The 24,329-nt window shown below is 41.6% G+C and overlaps 1 protein-coding gene across 1 annotated transcript in view; it reads right to left on the bottom strand.

Annotated features, from left to right (window-relative positions):
* LOC144953511 (interferon-induced very large GTPase 1-like) overlaps positions 1 to 24,329 on the bottom strand; it is a 42,364-nt gene that overhangs the window by 4,369 nt on the left and 13,666 nt on the right. The window contains exons 2-4 of the mRNA XM_078884055.1: positions 20,293 to 20,521; positions 5,809 to 5,894; positions 2,782 to 5,733 (exon numbers count right to left, since the gene is read on the bottom strand). Coding sequence (XP_078740181.1) covers positions 2,782 to 5,733; positions 5,809 to 5,894; positions 20,293 to 20,521 — 3,267 coding nt within the window. The remainder of the gene's footprint in view (positions 1 to 2,781; positions 5,734 to 5,808; positions 5,895 to 20,292; positions 20,522 to 24,329) is intronic.

Genomic DNA, 24,329 nt, shown 5'->3' with positions numbered 1-24,329 from the left:
CGTCAGTCCAGTAGTGATATGCACCACAACATGAGTGCTACGTTGATATTCTTGATGATTTGTGGGGGTGAATGGTGTTGATCAGTACAATGTTGTTTAATTTAGTAAATTCTATGAGCTTTGTAAACCCAGCTAATTTGTGTGTCCCATGTGGTGCCTTTCCAGTCATTGGAAGCATTTGTTCACATTATGGATTTACAGTACCATGAGGCTTGCTGAAATTGTGTTGTATTTACTCAATATATGTATTTTAGGTGGGTCTGAACGTATAATTGGAGAGCAAACGAAGTAATTGTACGTAATGGTGATATCATTATTTTAATCGAAAAAAGCCATTCAGCAAGACAGAATTGCTGCTGCAAAATAATCAGAAAAGATGAAGTTACTGGTAAAGATGTTTCAACATTTACTTAAATGTTATATTTGGCAGATATCCATGCTGAGAACGGAATACTTGATAATATTGGAACTTTTCAGCTTGGCATTTGACTTCAAATGGCCATATGCTATCCCATGGAAATATATTATTATGCTCATGCTGAAGCAATTTTGGATCAACATAAACGTCTGAAAGGAACAATCGTGAGATGCTAAATACCAGTCTTGGGCATTCATTAGAGGGGATGGGCAGCTGATTAAAGCTCTAGAAGAGAGTTCCCAAGGGAGAAGGCTCTGCATCATGAAATAGGGGTCCGGCACCAACATGAAGAAGAAAGCGCAAGGCTGGTGAGTATTTGTGGGAACTTGAAGCACAAACTTACCATTAAAACATGCAATATTGATTTTAGATTTAAATTACAAATGTTAAAGTAGAAACACAATTTAATATTAAGCACGTAGTTAGCTGATGTGTAATTTACCACTTTAATTTACATTTCTATTCTTAATTTTGTATTTACATTTGAAGTGCATCACAAACAAAATGCACGTTTAAACAAAACAAGGGTATAGAGGAATAAACACATTGGAAATGATTGCAGATATTTCTTTATGGATTACTTAAAATGATGCATATATTAATTTTGCTCGAAAATATTCACGTCTAATGCAGATGATCAGTTTACTATAACGTCCACAATTTCTCAAGTTAAGTGTAAAGTATGTACATATGCATGCATGTAACGATCGTTAAATGCCATTCCATTTTAGAGATGATGCTGTTTGATGATTAATTGTGTTCGTTGTTATTATTAATAACATAAAATATTTAAATCTGCAGACTTGGAAACAGAGCCACGTATTCATAAGTTCATCTGTAACATAGGATGCTCGTTTGGAGTTTTATTAATCAACCTACAGTTTCTCTAAATCCTCAATAACATCATGTTCTTTAATACATTCCCAATCTGATGGGATTTTTCCCAGCGCCGCAAATTTTAGGTTATAGCGCTTTTCTAAGTCTGACTTGAACTTGCAGACAAACCATTTCCAATATGGCTGTGTGGCTAAGTCTGGTGTTATGCTCCAACAAGCATATTCTGGCCCGGCTGTACGATAATCCTTCCATAGTATTTTTCTGTCTGGAAAAAATATGTTGCAGTTACTGGCAACTAAACTAGTGCAGATGTCGGTGACAAAGTGATCAGTTTCATGCCACTTTCCTCCACTCACTGCCATGGGGCGGTGAATGGGAACACTGTGGTCTCCGTCATGATTGGACATCGTGTTTGTGCAGATGGCTTTACAGGATGGGCACTGCACCCAGCACCCACATAGCTGCCGAAATAATATTTCGTGCGGTTTGTTCTGAACGCTTTGTAAATCATTTAAGCATGCTGAAGAAAATTTATCTTTTAACCCTTCAACCACGGTTTTTAGTCCGTTTGTGAATTCTTCTTTAAGAAATTCAATATCCGTTATTTCTTTGTAGTCGCCTTGGTCCAAAGTGTGTCTTGGGAGCTTGATGGCGTCATCAAGCTGTGTGCAAAATGTATCCAGCCATGAAGATGCATCATACCCGTTGTCTTGTACCATTTCAGTTGCTTTATTAATTGCACGAGTAATTGCAGCTGTGGTATCCCCAAGACTTGACTTTAACATCTCATGAATTATTTCATTTTCTTTTCCCTTGCAATATTCTTCTACACGTTCAGTAATGTATTTCTGAAAGTGTTCTTTTGGATGGTGAATATATTCATCAAATGCTTTAAAATCTTTCTTCTTCGCTAAATCAATGAGAATGTAGTTTTCTAATTTTGATCGATTTCCGTTGAATGCAGAAAATGTGGACTTCATCCTGCCTGCAATGTCAACACAAACTTTATCGTAAACTGCCTGTTCAATGGATGCTTTCAGTTTGTTACACAAAAAATCCACAAAAATAGTTGTGGACGTTGCGCCTTGGCAGCGGATTTTGAAGCTGTTGAAGTATTCTTCTTTCTTACTGGTGAAGTATACTAATGGGTCGTTTTCTCTCTGGAAATTTTCATGCATTTTCTGAAATCGCCCCGTAACCTCTGCCAATATGTGCACAGATAAATAAATTTTGAACTTATCTGTGAGCCAAAATCTTCGATTGGATTGTGGAAATTCCTGTATGTCTGAATTCATTACCTCTAAAATTTCACGTATGTAGGATGGTTTGAAATTCGTTCTATGTTTCTCCTGGGTGGTAATGCAGCTCCTGACTTTGTATTTTATGGCAGTAATTAAATTTTTTATTGACTCAGTATCCTCATCTTTGAAATGGTGACTCCGAGTTCCAAGCCATTTCGTGTTCATCATAATGTGTTCGTTTTGATTAACGTAAAATCCTGTCCCTATGTGATAGTTCAATATCACTTTTTCTAGGTGTGGAGTTTGATTCTCGTAAACGTCGTAAAGAAGGTTTTTAATTTCTTTTTTGACATCAAGCGTTGCAGGGCTGGTCATACCGTATTTTATCACTTTAATCCACTCCTTCCAGATTTTATCAAAATCATTCTTCAATTCTTCGTCATTTACTGTATTTACTCTCAATTTTGAAGCCAAATCCTTGCTCTTTCTAATAAGTTGATATTCATAACTTGATCTCTGCAGATCGAGATTTCGTTTTTTGTCTTTTTGAGCCATCAGGGCAGAGTAGTTTTTGTAAGCATCAAATACTAGCTCTTCTTTCACTGTTTCAAATCCTTTTTCAAATTTAACTTTCCATTGAACCAACAATTCTGCATCATCTGCGCTATTGAAATGTTCTTCCATTTTCTTTTTAATATCCTGATAGTTTGACAAAATTCTTCGTTCAATCTGTAATCGTGTCATTGTATCTGCATTGTTATCAATGCTGTTATAGAGTTTGTTTTCCTGCTGAAGAACATGACTCCTGAGTTCCCAAGTCCATTTTCCATACATTTCTTCCAGTTTGGTGTAAGCTGCGATCTCTATGGTGTTCTTAAAGCTGAAAACGAAGTTTTCTGCGAGCAAAGCCGTCCATAGATCCTTAATGCGTGCTTTGAATTCTGATATCTTCAAGACGTTGATTGTTTTTTCTTTTGTCGCATTTCTAAGTAACATTTCTTTAAGGTCTTTAATATTTTGGCAGTAGCTTGGATTTGGTGGAGCCATCGGAGGGTCTCCCTCCCAAAGATGAGCAAAGTAACGGATCTGAGAGTTCACGTCAAACCTGATCACCGCGTCAAATGATGCAACAGCGCACTGCTCCTGGTCTGCAGCCATGCGGGTCATCTCATCGAGTTTCTCCTGAAAGCGTCTCCTTCCCTCCATGTTTTTATTGTGAGCAGTCACTTCTCCTACGTTTTGATGGACAAACACACAGCTCGGTGATAACTTCACCTGCCTCATTCTCAGAAACGCCTGCACAGCAATTTGTAGAATGTCTTGCATTTCAGAAGGGTTCTCTCCAAAAATGTTGATCACGGTCATGTTTCCCAGCCCAATCACAAACGTTGCCAGCTGATTGTCATGACTACGTGTTGCATTTGACAGCTCTACAGAACGCAGTCCTTCTGTGTCGACTATCAGCACAAACTCATATCCCAGCTGTTTACTGAACTCTGCCTCCACCTTCACTAACTGCATGTAGGCCCCTCGGGTGCATCTCCCACTGCCAACAGGAACCTGGAGACCAAACATGGCATTCAGTAGCGTGGACTTCCCACTGCTCTGTATTCCCAGTATTGAGATAACAAACAGCTTCACGTTCCCAATTTTAGCAATGATTTCGTCCAAGATTGAGCTAATCCAAATGAGAGGGACATGTGCAGCATCACCATCCATGAGTTCAAGGGGAAATCCAGAGATCATCATTTCTGCTGCAATCTTGGGCAAAGTAGCCGGGAGTTTGTCAACTGATGGCGTTGTCTGTGAAGCTTCGTAGATCTGACCAACTTCCCTAAAAACGTGATCGATTCCAAAGGAAGAGGCTTCAAGTTCTTCTGATATTTTATCCAACTCTGTTTGTTTTGTAGCAATAGTACTCGTGTTAGAACCTTGTTTTTTCAACGCTTTTATTGCCGTCCAGGCCTGATGATAAGTGAGATGAAGTTGTGATAAGCGATCTGCAGACATATTATCTAAGTATATGCGTAGCCAATGCAGAAAGTATGTTTTTACTGTGCATGCCTTTTGGTTCAAAATTTCAATCAATGATCTCATAAATTCGTTAAGAGGAAATGCTTTTTCAAGCTGTGCTTTCCTAATGCGTGTTTTTTCTCCTAAAATATTACTTTTGTATTCCTCAACACTTTGTCCCCCCCTTACCGTCATGCGTTTCAATTCTTTGTCTTTCTTGCACCACGACTGCCACAATGTCCCTTGAAGAGGCAAAAATGTCTCCTTTATGGAACACAGCGGCTTGACACTTATAAGACTCAGCAAAACTTTCGCCATATCCTTGCCCTCTTCACATTGTTTATCATCTTCATCAACAATGAAGCCATGCTGTCTTGCAATAGTTGAGCAAGCTTCGATGTTAATTTTTATTTTTGAATTGTTTAAAAACAATTTGATTATTGACGTCAATTCATCGATTAACTCAGCCTCATTTCGATTTTCGACAGCAATTTTCGCGTTTGTTCCAGATACTCCGCTGGAAAATCTCTTTTTGTCAGCACAGAGGCAAATTAGCGGCTTTGAGGAACTCAAACATTCGTCTAAGATACGTTTGCCTTCTTCATTGCGATCACCATCTGACAGTAAAATAACATTTATAGACGAAATCTCATGTAAAAATTTCACCTGTGCTTTGTGTTCTCTTGCATCTCCGTGGAGATTAGTGAATGCTATGCAGTCATTAAATACATCATTGTCCTTCCCACCTGGAAGATACCAGGCGATCTCTGCAACTCCTTTCATTAGTTGAACATTCCTGCTGCTGCCTCGGCAGTGCCTATGAAAGAAAACTCGATGCGTTTGATTGCCGAGCAGAGAGTTCATTATCTGAGATTTCGATGAAAGTGATTTACCAAATCTTATGAAGGACACGAGTGCAGTGTTGGCATCATTGATTGCACAGTTTTTAGATTGCCATTCGTTGGTAGATGCATCACGGTATTTCCAGCTCTTTTTAATCTGTCTGAATGACCATATAGGGAATTCTGTTTCTGAACGACAAGGATTTGGAACTAAAAGCGGAAGTGCGAACTGAATGAATGAAAGTTTGGTGTAAATGTACTGCCTTACAAAATTGTCTCCACAATGGAATATTGCCATTTGTAAGTCCATAGGGTGAATGTGGGTTTCAGTGTTTGTCCTAGGCCCTTCGCTGTTATTTATTACGTCATCATCATTATCATCAGAAAAGAAGCTATCACTATTAGGGCTTTTATTTGTATTTGTGGACTGAGATAAGTTGTTTAATTTGTCTTGGTTTTGATTTTCACACTGAAAACTAACACATCTTGCTCGATAGTCAATCATCATCAGTTTTTGCAGATAAGAAAGAGCAAGTTCTTGTTCTGTGCATCGATCAGGGTTAGTTTGAATTGGAGACCTGTTGATAACACATACATCACTTGTGTGTAATTCTTTGGGGTAGTATTTTTTCAGCGAAAGTCTTTCTAGCAGATTCATGAACTTTTCATCATCATAATTTCTTCGTGGTTGAATAGATGGCTTATTTTGTAATTCTTCTTGCCTTGAATATGTGTCCTCTTTCAATCCCCCCTGGGAAAATATTCCTGCATTTTGCATCCTACATTCTTTCTTTGAACTACATGGTTGTTCTTTGAAAGTTCCAGCGATAAAGGATTCCAGCATCATATCAAGTTTATTCCAGTCAGTTGGCCCTATTTCACTGCATTTAATCACATGGGAAACTTCAGCACACATTGTTTCTTCGACCTGGGATCTCATGAAATCGAACTGTTTTTGCTTTTCGGCAAGAGTCCTTGCATTAGACAAACCTGTGCGTAACACGTATGCCTGAGCTCTGGATTTGTCTTGTAGCATCAGTCTTGAGTACTCTCCGTAAGCTGACTCTAGTGCATGTTGAAGATGATCAATGTTGTCGTAATCCAGGGGATGCTGAAATCGTTTTTCTTTTACACAGTAGCCAACAGCAGAAGCAACTGAAATGATGAGTAGCTCTTGTTCGATGAGTTTTGTTCTTCTCAGTGATTGACAGAATGAATTAAATGCATGTGTGATTTCTTTGTTTCTTTTTTCATGTATTTCTGAATAAGTTGGTGAAAAGCCAACTTTTAAATGTTCTTCTGCTTTTGATAAGATGTTCACGAGATCTTTGAAGTCAGATAATTGATTAGAGACTCCTTCAGACTCATTCAGCCACTGCATAATGGCGGCGAATTGTGGAAAACTGTCAACGTCACAGCTGTTTGGCTCCATAATAGACCGCATAAGCTTTGTGATTTTCACCGTTTCGGCAGGTGCTGTAACAATATTTGACAAAAATGATTGGAGGGCTGGGTGAGATAAACAGGTATTTATCCAGGTTAAATTGCTTTTCGTTTCATCATATAACGTTTGTTTCAAATCAAGTATCTTTTTTAAATTATTTTCTATGTCGGATTCTTGCCCATGTTTAATATCTTGCATCACTGACCTGGCTTTAGCGTTAGCAGAGACCAATATGTCCTCAAGACAAAAATCTTGATTTTGGTTTGTCAAAAGTGTGTATGCCTCCTTGAGCCCGCTAGCTATCAAGGTATTTTGAAAATGATCCTTGTGGTTAAACTTGACAATGTCCCACACTGGAACCAATGATGTGCCTAGATCAATGACAGACCACGTCTTGGTGTTGGATACAATGTCGGTTTTCCATTGTTGAAGAGAACAAAGGCCAGTTGATCCACCTATTGTACCTATGGAAAATGTCACCTTACTAAGAAGTGTAGCATTGTATTTTTCAGAAAATTCCGTGGTAAATTCGGATGCCATCATGCTCACACCACCTGCACTGCCACTGCTGTTGCAGGCAGAATTGGAATACCTTTCCACTGCCTCCGATAGCATATTTCTCTCTTGCTTTTCCTCATCTGAGCTGATGCCCTCTGCTGATGCTTTCCACTTAAATATCCCACCAAAGTGGACAGGGCCTGTATGGGCATGAGAGCCAAAGTTCTCGAAAAAACGTCTTAACCTGTTTCTTAGCACATGCGGTTTAAAATAATCCTTGGCGGTTTGTAAAGTGTTTTCAACGCTTTTTAATTCCTCCAACGCCTCATCAGAGAGCTTGAGTTGATTAAAGTCAAGACTTCCTGAGGCAAGTGGTAGGTACAGGTATTTAGCGCTATGAATGCAGGTATCCGTGGGATTTTCTTGTTGCTTTTTTTCATTGTGTAATGCCTTGCTATGTCGCGAGGTGATTTCTTCCTTCAACGCCTGTAGGAAACCTTCTTCTGTCGTTATGGTATTGAATCCCATTATTTCCACTGCTGTCTCAAATATGTTTTCCTCTTCAGATGATGGAAACTCTTGTTTCTTTATCATCGGCTGATGTACTGGCCCAGCAAGATCAAACGACATTGGGATGTTTAAGAGTTTGCCTCTTTTCTTTAACCTATCCTTTATTTGACCAGTTCGATACACCCCTTCCAAAGCAAGTCCTTTAGATGCATTTTGTAAAAGACTTAGATGTGAAATAGTCCCACGTAAAGTTGAAATGTCTGATAAATCTAACTTCTTTAGATAAGTGTTTGCCATTTCATTGAGATGGCTGCCATCACACAATGGGGTTTGTTTTGCTCCTTTCAATTTCATTTGCTGCTCTGTCTCAGTCTCTACGTTGGCCTCACCACTGTGAATTAATCTTTTCTGATGGATTTGTTCCGGATGCTGCTTTGTTGGTGCATCTTGCTTCTGTTTGTTTCCACTTGGCTCACATTGTTGTGATTGTTTTAAAACAACTTCATTGCCCGACATTCCCACTAACTTACACAATGCCTTTTTCTCCCATGAATGCCGGCAATGTGGTTCTATGATTTCAAATTCATCAGGGCCAAAATATTGCAATGCTTCTACATTGGTGATATCCAAAATATCTCGTAGTTTTGGAATCCAAAAAGTTGTTTTAAGACCTAAGTCTCTAAGTACTTTGGCAAGCTCATCCTCAGCTTTTATGTCGTGTGCCTCCTCTTCAGACATAGCCTTGAATACACACATAGACATCGTTCTTAATTAGTAATACAACATTTAACAATAATACAAATCAATGTATAATTCAGTTGAATATTGAATGTTGTTTTTAATCATAGCATAACAAATATTCAGACGAATAACCAAAGTTCATCACCTATTTTAATGTCAAACATCTGTGAGAAATATTAAATAAAGAATATGAATATGAAATAAAGTATTTCCTTATACCTACCATGCTTCTCTACGTTTTTAATAATACCAATTAAATTTAAACAATTGATTAAGCCGTTGCATGTTGAAATTTGGAATATAACAGTACGGAATTAATTCCTTTAACGGAAGCTTGTGTTGCCTCCGAAACGTCGTGATTTTTATTTTATTTTACTTTTATTAATTTTAATGTTTTACCTACGTGACTTTACCGAAAAAACCTAAGAATACTGATGGGAAGTGTTTTAATTTCCCATGCTATAACAAGCAGCACTTAAGCCATGGCACCATAGCTAATGGATCAATCCTGCCCAGCTTCTGTGCTCAAGCTCCACACATGGTTCTCATGCCACTTGGCCCGAAACTGTTTTCCTCAAAAAACTACTTTCCAATTGAAAACGTTTTTGACTACATGTCATTTCCTAATGAAAATGTTGATAAAAGTCGGTCTTTAGCCAATGCTACACCGGCCCCTAGAGGTAGTAGTAAGGGGTGTACTGGGATGGGGCCAACGTCATGTATCTAAAAAAGTGGTGAGGTGCTTGGGGGGATACTATGAGGTCTGGTCTTAGAGATCGTGTGTCTACTGTGCAATTGCAGGATCTGATAGAGGTTAAAAGTGGTGGTTCTAAGGTGTGGTGGTATCAAGAGCTTTGACCGTGATGACATCTTGATCTGAAAGCCAACGCTCTTTGTGCCAGAGTGAGCTAAGGCCACACACACACACTGTGTGCCCCTGCGCGAGAGTAGGGTGGTCTTAGGCACTGCTCAAAGCTACAATCACACTGGGGTCAATCGATCGCATAGGGATAATGTCTTGGGCATCACATTATATTATCCCAATGTGATATTGTACTTTACATTATCCCTATGTGATAATGTAATGTACGGTACATTATTCATTGTAGTTGCTGCTGAAGTGGTGATGGACATTTCTTTTTCGGGGGCTTGTATACATTGATTACCATCACATGGCCAACCATGACGGTTATTATTCATGTGCCATCATTTGTGGTACTGGACTTGAGAGCTCGGGCCTTTAGGCCTTGCCTCATGCAGGTGGTGAGCTGATGTTTAGGTTGGTTAATGGCAGCACCAATGGTGTAACCATTATTTCTGTAACTCGCTATTAGCGTGCTGGCACAGAATGGTATACTCTTCTTTGAATGCAAAAATGTGTACATCTTCTTTTAAGCTCATCATAACTACAGTATCAGATGAACAGTTATATGATTTGACTGCAGTCTCCCTAATTCTGTATTAGGTGTGTTTTTCGAATTCGTAATCCACTTTGAAGCTGTGAATAGCAATTATTATATGCATAAAATACTTTACAACGAAAATAAATATAAATTCATGAATATATAATGGTCAGCACCAATGATTGGTGGAAAATCCACCACCGCCGCAGTCGCTGCCCACCACTTGCATTGGCATTGGCTGCTGACATTCGGGCTATGCCCATTTCAAACCTTTGTAATATGAGGACATATCCGGGTTGCTGTTGGATTACACCTCGTACGATGATTGGCTCTGACGGTCCTGGCCCATAGCTAATGGGGAGAAGTCTAGGGGCGTGGCCCTGACGTAATGGGAATGTGACATCTGTAAGTAGAGGATTGGTTCTGCTGGCTTTAGCCACAACCAATGGGGGGATGAGTCAGGGGCGTGGTCCTGGGAGCGTACAATGGAGTCTGGAAGATTCCATAGAGGCTAACCAGGGTTGGTGGAAAGGTACCACGTGACCCAGGTATTAAAAGGGGTGGAGACGAACAACACGTGGTCAGATCTGGAACGAACGGAGGGTGAGGCCATGCTGGAGCGGGGTCCAGGCTGCCACGTGGCTGCGCGTGTCTCTCTTTTTCTATCCCTCTCACGCTGTCTGTCAGCAGCGTGAAGGAGTGTTGTAAAAGAAAGGCAAATAAAGACTGGATTCCAGAAGTCGCTTCCACGACCTTTATTACACCTTTATAAAGAGTTTGTCTTTAGAAGCTGATTCCCTTTTTCCTGGTGACGACCGCTTGTGTTGCGATCGAAACGTCGTAGTTTTTTGTTTTTCTTTGTAATTGTCTTTGGACCTATCTACATGACTTTACAGAAAGACCCAAAGAATATGATTTCAATTATTTGTTTACTACAAATGCATAATTAAACATGCCATTTACACGACAGAGACATTCCAGTCGTGATGCCAACAGCGACCTTAATCTTCACAATGCAAGTGCCAGAGTTGACCGTCTCATGGACTCACCTCTCGTTTGCTCAGAACACAAAGGAGGCTGGAACTCTCTTCCTGACCCTCTTTATAGACAGACAAGTGCGATGGTGCGGTGGAGTTGCATTGTGTCCAGCTTGAAAATATAAACAAACCAAACACGTGATTAATTATTTTCAAAGTACACTACAAAGTAACCACAGTTTCAGATAACTGTGAACTATGCATGAGTTTACTGACTCACATAGACTTTCATTTAAAGGTTATTACAACAACATACACATTGATACAGCATCTAAATATAAGTTAATCTGAACAAAAACATTAAAACCGGATGGATCCCAAAAGCATGGTGGGAGGTGTTGGTCATTGCAATACTCAAACCCGACAAACCAACCGATGACCTGGGAAGCTATGGGCTAATATTACTCATGTGAACGACCTACAAACTCCTGGAACGCATCATCCTCCAGAGGATCAGCCCCCTCGTCGAGTCAGTGATCCCTGGAGAACAAGCGGGATGTGTGGACTTCTCATCGGACTATAGCACAGCCTGGATTAAGGACTTGATGTGAAAGTTCACAAGGACAATTCCTTGCCTGAAAACAATCCTCGTGATATGGACGACGCTGATCAATAGCTCACTGCGTGTCTATATGAGCAACAAAGCCAGCTCACCCTGGCTCCTTATTGAATATGCAGTCGACCCTTCTGCATCACGACTTTCCCCATCGCGGTTTCGATATATCGCGGGGTCGGCATAATAAATATAATGGGACTTTTTGGGGGAGTTTTTGGGAGTTTTGCGAAAACCACAGACGACATGCGAAGGCCAGCAAATGACACACAACGAGTTTAGTAACGCACAAATGCATCAAATATATGCATAATATCAATGTATTTTTTGTTTAATACCATAAATATACACAATTTTTCTTCAAGTAAAACTTTGTGAAAAGTTAGTTTGCGCAGTGGTTTGGAGGATGCCAAGCTTATTTATGGCAGCCTCTCACGTGATATCTCACAGCCCCCGCGAACTCCCCAGCTGGAGGTGCTCGCTCGCTCGCCACGGGGACCAAAATATTTTACGCGTTTCTTTACAGATCGCGGGGGGGGGGGGGGGGGCGGCGCCTCTAACCCCTGCGATGTGAAAGGGTCGACTTAGGGCTGAACGATTAATCAATTTCAAATCGAAATCGCAATTTGAAAGAATGCGATTAGCAAATCGCAAAGGCTGCGATTTTTTGCGATTTGAAAAGTTCGATTACTTTCTTATTGGAATTTTATTATTTTGTACTATTATAACTTTATTTAACTTAACAATTGTTCTATGTTTTATTTTTCTATTTGAATTAAAACATTTTAATAAATACATGTTGGAAGCAATTCATGTATTTTAAGTTATCGTCCTTGCATTAGAATATATAGAGCAGTTCATATTTGATGGTATTATCTGGCAATGCTCCATCACATGTTTTAAATCTATTACACAGTGAATATTGAACTGAAGCTTGACTAAATTTTTATAATCGCAAATCAAATCGCAACATCTTTCAGAAAAATCGCAATTAGATATTTCCCCCAAATCTTTCAGCCCCTCGATCGACTGAATGCATGTTATAATTTTTTTAATGTCTTGTCTATTTTGAATGTCGCACTTCCTGACAGACACATATGCATTCACTGCATGCCAGAAGTCACGAAAACCAGATGGCGAATCCACAACAGCATTAGAATGAGAAGCGGGTAAACATAATCAATGAGACATCGATCAAATGGGTATGATGATAATAACCAGAGCTGAGGAGGGCCTGGAAGAAGTAGTACATTTTGCTTCCCGGGAATTAACCGAACTCGTGTTGTGAAGGAGGAAGACGTTCATGACAGGCCATAGAGGAATAACTATTGCATGGGCAAGGAGTGACCCAGGGAAATTTCTGAGAGAGAATATACGCAAGGGTGGACCCATGGCAAAACACCATAAACTCGCTGCTCACCCAAGGGCAAATCCAGGGCAGAGAGACAAGTATGCCCCTTGCCATTTGACTCTCTGAATTAACAAACCCTGGTGCCTGGAAAGTTGAAACGTTCAAATGCCAACCATGCAAATGAACATTCTTAAACATCATGGAATTAAAAATTACCTTTGGTGATACTAGATATTGTTAAGTGACAACACAGCACATAGTCAGGGGGTTGTGAATACGACTAGTTACATGTTCTATTAACATCCACTTATCAATACATAAGTGCCATGAGATCTGAGTTAAGCATATAAACTTGATAATGACGTATGGAAGATTTGTACTGAAGTATTGAACCAAAGGATCATTCAGAAAATATACGTAATACGAATTACGTATATTCTCCACGACAAAAATAGCATGCATTCCAGGGGTATAACCAGAGCCTGCCAACCGCCTTTGTCTTCCCAGTGACTGTCATTGCATGCTGCAGCAGGAATTAATTTTAAGGATGAGTCGACCTAACGAGAGAGGAAAGCCGTTTCACAATCAACATGGCTACAGACACACACAACACCTAGGGGCAATTAAGTGTGTCTGTGCTCACACATATCGTGGGATGACCTCCGAAGGGAAGAGTTTGATAGGGGTTATGACATCAAGTACCAGGATGTCTGCGGAGCCAGAACCAGGGATGATCTCAGGCTGACCCGATGGATGCACCACGTGTGCAAAGGTGGGAGGAGAATGTCGGGCGGTAATATATACTAGGTAATTAATCAAATGAGCTAGAAATTACATATAAACAGCACACAATCATATTAGTTCTGCACTGGCAGACTCCGGGACTTTCTCTCGTGACTGGCAACAGAGTTCAGTTCCTGCTGAGGCACACTAAGTGTCACGAGAAGGATTCTATTACGTTTTTTCGTTTGTTTTGGGCCGCTTGCAGAGCCAAGGACTGCGCCTGTAGTGTTGCAATAAGTTATGTGGTAGAAGAAAATTGTTAATAAGAGCACCCTAGTGGTGAGGTCGTCTTATACAGCTATTTTCATGCCACTGTCGTGCGATGGAATGTTCTGTTAAATACTGCACATTCATTGGAAAGGGCGTAGGGAGCCTGAAGTGCAACACATACAGGTTTCCCTGGCTTTGTGGTTGTAGATGTGTTCCAAGAAAAAAGGCACACAAACCGAAACCACACAGGGCAGCTTACCTGCCAAACAGTTCATAGAGTACACATATACACACAATGGTGCCCCACGTCCGATCACGAAGCCGTATATGAGTGAATTAAAATTGCATATAGCGAATTTTGGGTAGAAATACATTCGTCCAAAATACATGATATTACACAAACCGAACCCGCATAAAGTGAGAGAAACCTGTACTGACTAGCGGCAACCTTAGTCTACACCACGTCACTTGTATGTGCATTTATTTACGTACACATACACACCTCACTTGCATACTTTGGTGTTTAGATTGTGTCCTGTGTTTAAACTAAAGCACGATTTGTTCACCACAAGTATACGTGGTTAATGCAGACATGAATCCTTGCAAAGGTTGCAGTTTGGTGTTTTAACATCTTAACACCTCTTTCATTTCCAGAAAGGGTAAAACCCTTTTTTATACCCTGGGTTTTTGTTCTATATTTTTCGTTAATGACCACATGTCCGAACACTGTCAAAGAAGGTAGTATGCACTGTGATTGGCATATCAATAGATAATGCGTTTGATAAATCAAGACTATTAAGGATGTCGCTAATGTTGTGTTTGGGCTAAGTATAGTATTACAAACCAACATCAAGGTTCGCGTAAGTGCAAGTGTTCAGGCAAGATTCATGTTTGACATATTTTTAAAACGTTATTTTGTGTTGCCTAGACTGTTTTGGTGTGTTTGCATGCAGTCCGATATTACAGGGCCATTCGTTCAACCTATTATACATCGCTAACCCATTAGACATTAACATGCAGTTTAACATGGTATTATTTTTTAAACATAGCCTGTTAACATATCTGATTTACAATAGCCAGCCTATATTAACCACACATAGTTTACAATGTACGTTGTAACATCTATGCCGTATATAATTTACCTGTAACTGATTTCAATAGTTTTAGCCTATTACTGGCCAATGTGCAGCCGACTTGCATCTCTTATAATACTCACGATGTTCAGGTGATGGAAAGCCGTAGGGCGCAAGTCATTTGCTCCGTCTCTTCTGCTCTCTGGATTCACCCCGGTTTTATATTCAGATTCACAAAAAGGTGGAGCTTCCCAGACTCCACCCAGTGCTTGATAATAACGAATGCGCGTGTGTGTGCCTGTGTGTGAGAGACAGAACGCGTGTGTGGACGTGAAAGAAAGATTGTGAGCGTATGTCCTTTGAATTGTTGAATATTGCATATTACCGCGGCAGTGAGGATAGCAGAGGTGTGGACTCGAGTCATGTGACTTGGACTCGAGTCACATGACTCGAGTCATGAATTTGATGACTTGCGACTCGACTTGGACTTGCATAACAATGACTTTGTCCCACCTATGAGATGTGGACTCGAGTCATGTGACTTGGACTCGAGTCAGACTCGAGTCATGAATTTGATGACTTGCGACTCGACTTGGACTTGCATAACAATGACTTTGTCCCACCTCTGGAGGATAGCGCATTAAGAAGGAGTGTCTCCAGGAATCGGACAATGAGATATAATTTCCAAATTATACTAAGGCTCTCAAAGCACTAAAACCTAAATCATACACTAACTTGTTATGTATATATGTGGAGCATCATGGGCGAAAGAACAAATGAGTAGAACTCCATTATATATCCACATATAAATAGAAAAATAGTTTAGTCCATTGACCGTTTATTTTTCCAGGCGAACATCAGTCACCAAGTGGCATTTGTAAGCAGTCAAACTACAGATTGGTATCGATATGCTAATCAGATCCAGCATTTCAGATTTTTTTTTCGTCTCAATTCTATATTTTTCTTGAGCTTTTTTTTGCTTGGAAAGCATCCCACTGTTTCAGAAGAGAGCAAGCCAGCCAACCCCACATTTAGAGCCTTAAAGTGCCCCTAGCCTGGCACAGGCGCCGTGGTGACGTCGCCGTCACTTTGTGGCGAATGGCGGATATTGGTATTGGTGTGTGGGGAGTGGAAGTGTAGCGGTGAGCGCACTGCGCTACAAAAGTGGCGACCCGAGTTCGATTCTTGCTCACGGCTAACATCAGTGCCGGCGTCTGGTGTGTAAACATCGCCACTGGGGAGACAAAGGCAGCCGGGCGTGGCGCTGGCAAATCACCCCCACGTGTGCCGTGCCGGCATTCATAGGCGCTGCTCACTAACAACACTTGTCCCTATAGCCTGTTAAGGCTACACGGGGGATCATTGTCGTCGTGGTGTGTGTGTGTCTCTGTCTGTCTGTGTGTGTGCCTGCAATTGTGGTAACTCATTGCCCCCTTTCTGACTAGCATCAGGACCCAAGGTTCATGAAAGTAAAACAGTGTTATTTTCTATTCATGTTACTTTATTTAACGTTTAATTTTACTTATTATACAGTATTTTATATTGTTACATAGAAAAGTACAATACTCCTAATTGTGAGTTTGACTGCTTCTCTTTCTGTTGAACCATAGCACATTTCTTAACACTGACCATATGGGCATTTAAATACAGTGGGTTTCATGGGACCTCGTTTGCCAGTACCAACATATGAGAATAGGTTTTTCCCTTTTTTCTGGCAACAAAACAGGTTAAAACACCAAACTGAAACCTTTTACAAGGAATCATGTGTGCATTAATCACAATATTTGTGGTCAGAATTCAAACAATCCTAAGGGGGGATAATATCTGGGCCAGAGGACGGGCAGAGTCGGGTAGAGGTTCGGGAACCATCGGGAAGGTTCCACGAGGGGGCGTGGTGAGAGGCGGGGCTTAGCTCCGCCGGGTAGGATATAGGTCTCTGTAGGAAGCCTGGGTTCTGGACTGCGTCGCTGCTCATCCCCTCCTCGCCACGGACCACGTGGCGGATCCTCCAGCGGAGCTCACCCCTCCTCCCCGGCACGCCTTCAGCCAATGGCGAGAACCGGGAGAGCAGAGTGAGCGGGCATGGTGTTGGCCACCCACCCCCTCTTGTGACGTACCGACCATCATAAATCTACTGTCTGCCCTTCCGCACTCAAGAATGCTTTACTCACCCTCGTTAATCCGGATTAACACCAGACTGGCGAATGCACACCCTGCGGGTCCTGGATCAATTCCAGACTCGGGTGCCTTTTTTTGTGAAGTTGGCATGTTTTCACCTTGTTCTGTATGAGGGTGAGTGTGCGTGTGAGTGAGCGTGACTGTGTGGAACTTCTATTCTGTCTCCCTGCTCGGCATGGGTTTTCTCCAGATTCCACAAAATGTAAATGGTGTTGGACAAAACATGGCAATGTTGAAAACTTAGCTGCACATCACTTTATTGCCGTTACACCATCACAACAACATTGCTCCTGACTATTGTCAATACTTAGCAGAAACCTCATGAAAAAACATATTTAGACTCAATGATGTTTTCCTGGGTAAACGGGCATAATAACAACATATATGAGAAGATTATGTTTTACGATCACAGTAGTTACACACTTGACATTTTGATGAAGGAGTTGAAATATAAAAAGGAGTTGAATAACAAATTGATTGGAAAAAGTTGATAAAACTGAAAATTCAAAGACAATAAAATGAAAACGAAAACTATAATTACGGAACAGATTGTGCCAATACCGTAATGTTATGTTCATCACAATGCTAGAGTTTGAGCTAAACAGATTAATGAAAAAAACTGCATAAAAGGATGGCATAAGGGAATAATGTGGAGTTAGGAGAAATTCATGATTAAAATATACGCAAATGACGAGGACAATTAAAATACAGTACAATGATTGAGAAGCAGAGGCACAGAGAATGTGTTCGATTGAGAAAGTACAGGAAGATATAGAACAGAGAGCATTGCCAATGAATGATTGGCAAAAACATTGGAGGACAGGTTGGTAGACCACAGGTAGCAATGAAGGATTTTGGTCAGACCCAGCATCACTGCTCAGTAGACGGTGGGGATCTGAAAGAATAGTAGAATTTACACCATTGGAACCTCATTTGCCAGTAAAAAAAGAAAATATGATAATTGTTTTTTTACCCTTCTATCTGGCAACAAAACTGACACCTTTTTTACAAGGAGTCATGTTTGCATAGACCACAATACCTGCAGTCATAATGCAAACAAAAACACAACTCTGAGAATGTATGCACTGATAATTGTTTTTTTACCCTTCTATCTGGCAACAAAACTGACACCTTTTTACAAGGAGTCATGTTTGCATTGACCACAATACCTGCAGTCATAATACAAACAAAAGAACATAACTCTGATAATGTGCACTGTCCTTGAAGTTGATTGGTCCACACCCGAGACAGCTTTCCTTAGAGCCTAGTCTCACATGGTGTTGGACCAGATGACGCCAAAAGGCGCACAACTCAGAGTTATGTTCTTTTGTTTGTATTATGACTGCAGGTATTGCAGTCTATGCAAACATGACTCCTTGTAAAAAGGTGTCAGTTTTGTTGCCAGATAGAAGGGTAAAAAACAAATTATCAGAATAGTAGAAGTTACTTTGCTTGTGCGTTGAGACTTCTGTTGTGAATTTGGTCAGAAGCAGTCCACAGTTTGTCTTTTTCTGCTGCTGCTGTGAGTCGGTCACAGTTACTCAATGTTGGGTTGAAAATTATCTCAGGCAAGAGGACCTCAATGCACGGTTTAAGGACATGCTGATGGGGTTTATCTGCGTATCCACACACACACAGGGAAATTCCTATTAATGGAACATAACACATTTCGATCCATCCTTGAGGGCGAACTTTGTCTTCTCTCAGGGCGATGGGGACTTGCATAAAAGCCTTAAAAGGGGTCGGCTCCCCCCCTGATTCCTTATCACACGTTGACCGCGCTGTAGCCAGTGGTCCATCGCATGCAGCGGGATTCCGTGACCCCATTGCCTTCAGGGGCTCTAAGACTGTGGGCAGCATAACACAATCCTTCTGACGCACGCTCTCCGTGGCCGATTCCCCCAGCTCGTTTGACACATCAGACACCGGCCGTACAGTGCTTGGAGATGAGTTGTCAGTTTGGGGAGGGACATGGTTTCAACCGTGACGGATGACAAACCAATGGCGACGGCCCACCTGTATACACACACACACTGTGGCCGTTTAATCTCCTCCACTTCCGCGGGACCCTGCCATGGCCGATGCAGTTTAGGGGATGTTCCCAAGGGCACCTGCAGGCAGTGCAACCCTGTCCTCTATGACCCATGGAAGCACACTCTCATGCCTCCCCGCGTTCTTTTCATTGGCCGCCAGCTTTCATGACATATTAAAAACCTACATTGACTTAAAACGCAAACTCGAAATTGCAAACTGAACTACATAGCTATTTGTTTAGCAGAGCAACCATCCTAGCCGCGTCGCGTGCTGCCAACTTGCAACTCAGCGTAACCTGCAGGGGCATGGGCAATGCCGTTTGTTGCTTGCCCCCCGACATGTCTAATTGGACCTCCATGGGGAGTTCATTCTCTCTCCCGTACATAAGGAAAAATAGTGAAAATCCTGTGGAAGCGTGTGGGACCATCGTGTACACCGCCAAGACCCCCAGAACATGCAAATCCCAATCAGTTTGTGCGACGCTGACTGCCTGACAGAGCATAGATGTCAAAGTTACGTGCAGGCGTTCGACCATACCGTCCGTTTGGGGATGGTATGGTGACGTTCTAACTTTCTTAGTGCCTAGCACGTCGCACACCTCGCGCAGCAGTTTCGATGAGAATTTTCGTGATCCATGAGAAGCTGCTTGGGGGCTCCCTTATCCATTACGTTGCCGTGAAAACATTCATTGGCTATAGATGCGGCCAATTGGTTGGGCAATGGCCAGGCCATCGGCCACCGAGAGAAATATTCAACCCCTACTAGGAGAAATGTATTCCCTCTCTACGTAGCCGGGAAGGGTCCCAGTATGTCGAGTACGACCAGCTCGTTAATCCGAGACAACAAAATGGACTGCAATGGAGACTGGAACTTCTCAGCGGCAGTTTCCAGCACGCGCAATTCGTGAAATCTTTTACCAGATGGTACACGTCACTCGACATTCCCGGCCAATAAAAACCACGCTACAAATTCAACAACGTATTTTGCACCCCGAGGTGCAAAATCTTTTCTTCTTGCACTACCCGCGTAAACCTGCCTTGCAGGGCGGTGGGAACAACACTACAGTGACGGTGCAGCCCCTCGTCCCACCTCATAAAACGTACTTCATGAAGAACAATTTGAGGACCTCCCGTGGGAGCAGACCCTTTGCACTGCAACTCAGCGCAATGCCGCAAGGCCATGAGGGATCCCTCCTCCAACTGCAGCCGCCCCCACTCGGCGCTCGTGAGGTTAAAAGTGCTGTTCCCCAGCACGACCACCTTGGCGGACTCCCCCTCACCGAGCGCCGCCACGACATGCAGTGACCCCGCCACAGGTGGTTTACAGCGGCCCGCGCCCGACGAACATGGACAATGCTCCACCAGGGGCAAGCGGGACAACACATCCGATTTACAATCTCGCACCTGAAGTGTGAGAGCTGGCTAGAAGGTTCGTCCACTCGCAGGGAGTACTGAAGGGCTGCATGATCCGTGCAAACAACAAAATCCATGCCATAGAGATAAGGCCTGTACTGTTGTATGGAGTACACCATGGCCAAAAATTCCCTGTGGATGGCACAATACCGCTGTTCCGCGGTGGACAGGATGTGACTGCCATACGCGACCACCCTCTCAACTACGTTTTTAACCTGGGACAGGAATGCAACGTCTTTTGAGCTACACATTTGCTCTCTCTCCAATCCATCATTCCCAGAATCCCTCTCAGTCATCACTGCTCTCCCCTTCCTTGATTCCAGCGGGCCCCAGATTTCTGCTTCACTACTCAGCGGTCTCGATGGATCGCCACCACTGATGATGCCACTGGGTTCCCGCCACCTCCATTCTAGCCATCCCCTCATCTTTCAGCTGTTGGCTCGTTGCACTACAGGGGGCTTTAAAGATTCTCCCAGCATGAGAAATTGGCTTGTGAGCCAAGGCTCAATGATAGTTTTCCTTCTGCTAAGGGCCGCCAATACTTGATCCACATTGGACTTTGCTTATCACAAAAATCCATAGCCAGGCCTCCAACTCAGAGTGGCTTGGCTGAAAAACCTCCGTGCATGCATGGGGTATGGCAGCTCCAATAACTATTGATAAGTGAATGCAAGGTTTGGCCTGTAACTGCTAAAATTAACACATAAAGGCAGTCCTTGCTTAGCACGACCCCAAAAAATGCTCATTTCTTATAGCGCTTATTTTGATAGATTATTTTTTACGAGTAAAATGAAATCAAAATATCTCAACAGCGCTAATTAGAGAGAATACGCGGCAGCACCAGTTGAGTAGATGTACCTGCCCCCATTATTCGCTGAGCCAATGAAGTAAAATATTCCGAGTCCACTAGACCCCACCCCCGTGATTTGATTTTCACAAATCGTGGTCACGATTACATTTCTTAAAGATATAAATATTTTCTTCAAGGTTATTACAGTGCGTCTCGCCGGCTGATAACTCGCCAGACCAGGACAGAGTATCAGACTCCATCTAAAAGTAACCTCATCACATCAAACATTTTGACCATTGCTGCCTTACAAGAGTACAGTAGAATGCACTTGTGAATACAGTACATAATACTTACTAATATAATCCATTATTATTTTTTATCATGAAATAATGCTTAATATCTGTACTTTTCGCTGAAGGCATCACTAAGATTACAGAAGTCCTGGAACTTTTATTTGAGAATGACCCGGATTGGGAGTGCAGTAGCTACAACCTCGTCTCCCACTGTTGTGTAATAGGAGTACATAGTATTGTACATAATACTTCCTGATGTTATAAAACATTATAATTATTAGTTATGAAATGTTTACCATCTGTATTATTAGTAGCGTTATTCCCGATGCCCCAATGAAGCTCTTGCATATTGTTCACGTAAAATAAATAACGCTGTTGGGAACACATCCCCATATATACAACGGTATAATAATCCCTTTTAGTGCTTGTTTGATAATATAACAGACACAACAGGCACAACGGAATGTTTACATATTGCTGCAACCATATTAGCATCCAAACGTTAATGGCGTCAGTCAAATGGACGCCTGGATGACAAATCATCAAGCACTCTCACAGACAAAATTCAAATGTTCGCATTGCTGCATACATCTCGCAATCCACTCGTTGAAGATGTTCGTCAAACAGATGCCTAGAGGGCAATTAATTTATGTTCAAGTTATAGTGTTAGGGTCGAACGTAAGGCTGGAAATTCAGTGTCAGGAGTGAGCATTTGGCGTGAGAATCACAGTGCAGAAAGAATAATGGGTTTTGTGTGGAGGTAAAATTGAAAAATAAAGAGTGTATACACACAAACGCAATGGAGAGTGACTCAACATCCTTTAGTACAATGACAAAGGAGGATATCATGTAGAATTGGATAAAGAGGAAGGGGGTGATAATTTTAGACAGGGGAATGCAACCCTTTTTTCCTGTAAGGTTTATCATAGGTGTAATACAGCTTTGCCCAAAACTGCATTTCCAGGAACCTAACCCCTACATTCGGCGATGTATCCCTCTATGTCGTTTTCAGTCAGTGTAATTGATGAATGTGTAGTGTTAATACTTATGCGATCCGGGAGTAGAAATACCCAAGGGATTCCAGGTTACTGTTAAAGATGACGTCACGAACGAAAGAAACGAGAAGGCGGGGCGTGAGAGATAGGGAACGCCAAGGAGGAGAGTGGTGACGTCACAGGATGAGGCGGGGCGATCGGGGCACTTCCTGGTGGGATTTGGAATGGAGTGGTCGCACCCAGCGTTAGCTCGTGTAGAAAATAAAGATAAGTGTGTCATCTCAACTTTCGTCTGGTGGACTGATTACAAATGTATTAAGTATTTGATGTATTTATAACAAAGAATCACCGTTTAGACACCCATCAGATATAGTAGTAATCAGCAACATGTCAGAGATCTTAATCTGCACTGAAAACTAAGCAATGACAAAGGTGTCAGCAAGATGGGGGCCATGTTGTTGTGATTGTAAAAGTCCCAGACAATTTAAATAGCAGAATGACGCGACAGTATTATACAAGGGCTCACCACATTGATCCTGAATATAATTATAGTAGGTATTGGAAAAAAAATCAATATCCACTTCCCAAGATGTTTAAGAAGAAGTTATCTGTTTCAATAATTTCAAAAGTGTTATGGTATTTAAAAGGTCAGATCAGAACGGATTTCTTCTTAAGAGGAAAAACCATAAATGGAGAGATGATAGGAACTGTGGTGGCTGGGAGAAACCAAGATGACAAACACAGCGAGAAAAGGTGACTCAGAGCATGGTTCTTTCTAGGCGAATGCATCACACAACGTAGCCTCATTGCAGTGACGACAGCTACCCAAAGTAGGTTTGAACTGATTCTTCATTAAACTTTTATTTGTTACCCGATTTTGCTCAGTCAGAATTTGTCCTTTTCGACAAGATGAAGGTAAGGGTTGATGGGAAGTAATGTCATGTGTAGAGGAGTTTTTGCACATACGTGACAAACGCCTGCAATGGATGGGAATAGACAAAATGCAGCAGAGGTGGACCAAGGGCCTTGATGACAACATTAAATATTTCGAAAGACAAAATGACAATTTCAAGCCAATTATGTTTCATTTGACAGGCGCTAAATGTTATGATCACCCATCATACAGCGCATCAACACAGCTGGGAAATGAAACTCAGATCACAGCACTCACCTTGCAAGGTGTTACGAAAAAAAGGCAGCAAACATACACTCATCCAATCGACATGTACCAAAGACTTCAATGCAGCAAAAACATTCTTATACCCTATTAAAATCCAGGGTTAATGCTCCCTAAATTCAACCAAGCTGCCTTGATCAGATTGCTGAAGTATGGGCAATTAAGCATAATGCCAGGAGGCCCTCATGAAGCTATGGGTCTACAAACATTACATGACCTTTTTGAGAAAATCTGGCCTGATCATTATATGACCTAAGGCATATATCAATTATGAATCATAATTTTACCTGCAAAAACCCAGTTGTTTATGTATTTTTTTTGACAAAAACAACCAAGTGCACACAAACACACATCCTATGTTTAAGTACAACGAAGGATAGTGCATCATAACTCAACTGTCTATTGCATTATACTTTAAACATTAACCAACTCACTTTGACCAGCTTGTAGAAGTGGAGTCAAAGGACCCGCACAGTTTAAAAAAGCCCTCATCAAG

Source organism: Lampetra fluviatilis, chromosome 77 (genome assembly GCF_964198595.1).
Source record: "Lampetra fluviatilis chromosome 77, kcLamFluv1.1, whole genome shotgun sequence".
Lineage (NCBI taxonomy): Eukaryota > Metazoa > Chordata > Hyperoartia > Petromyzontiformes > Petromyzontidae > Lampetra > Lampetra fluviatilis.
This window is presented reverse-complemented; position numbering and strand designations above follow the sequence as displayed.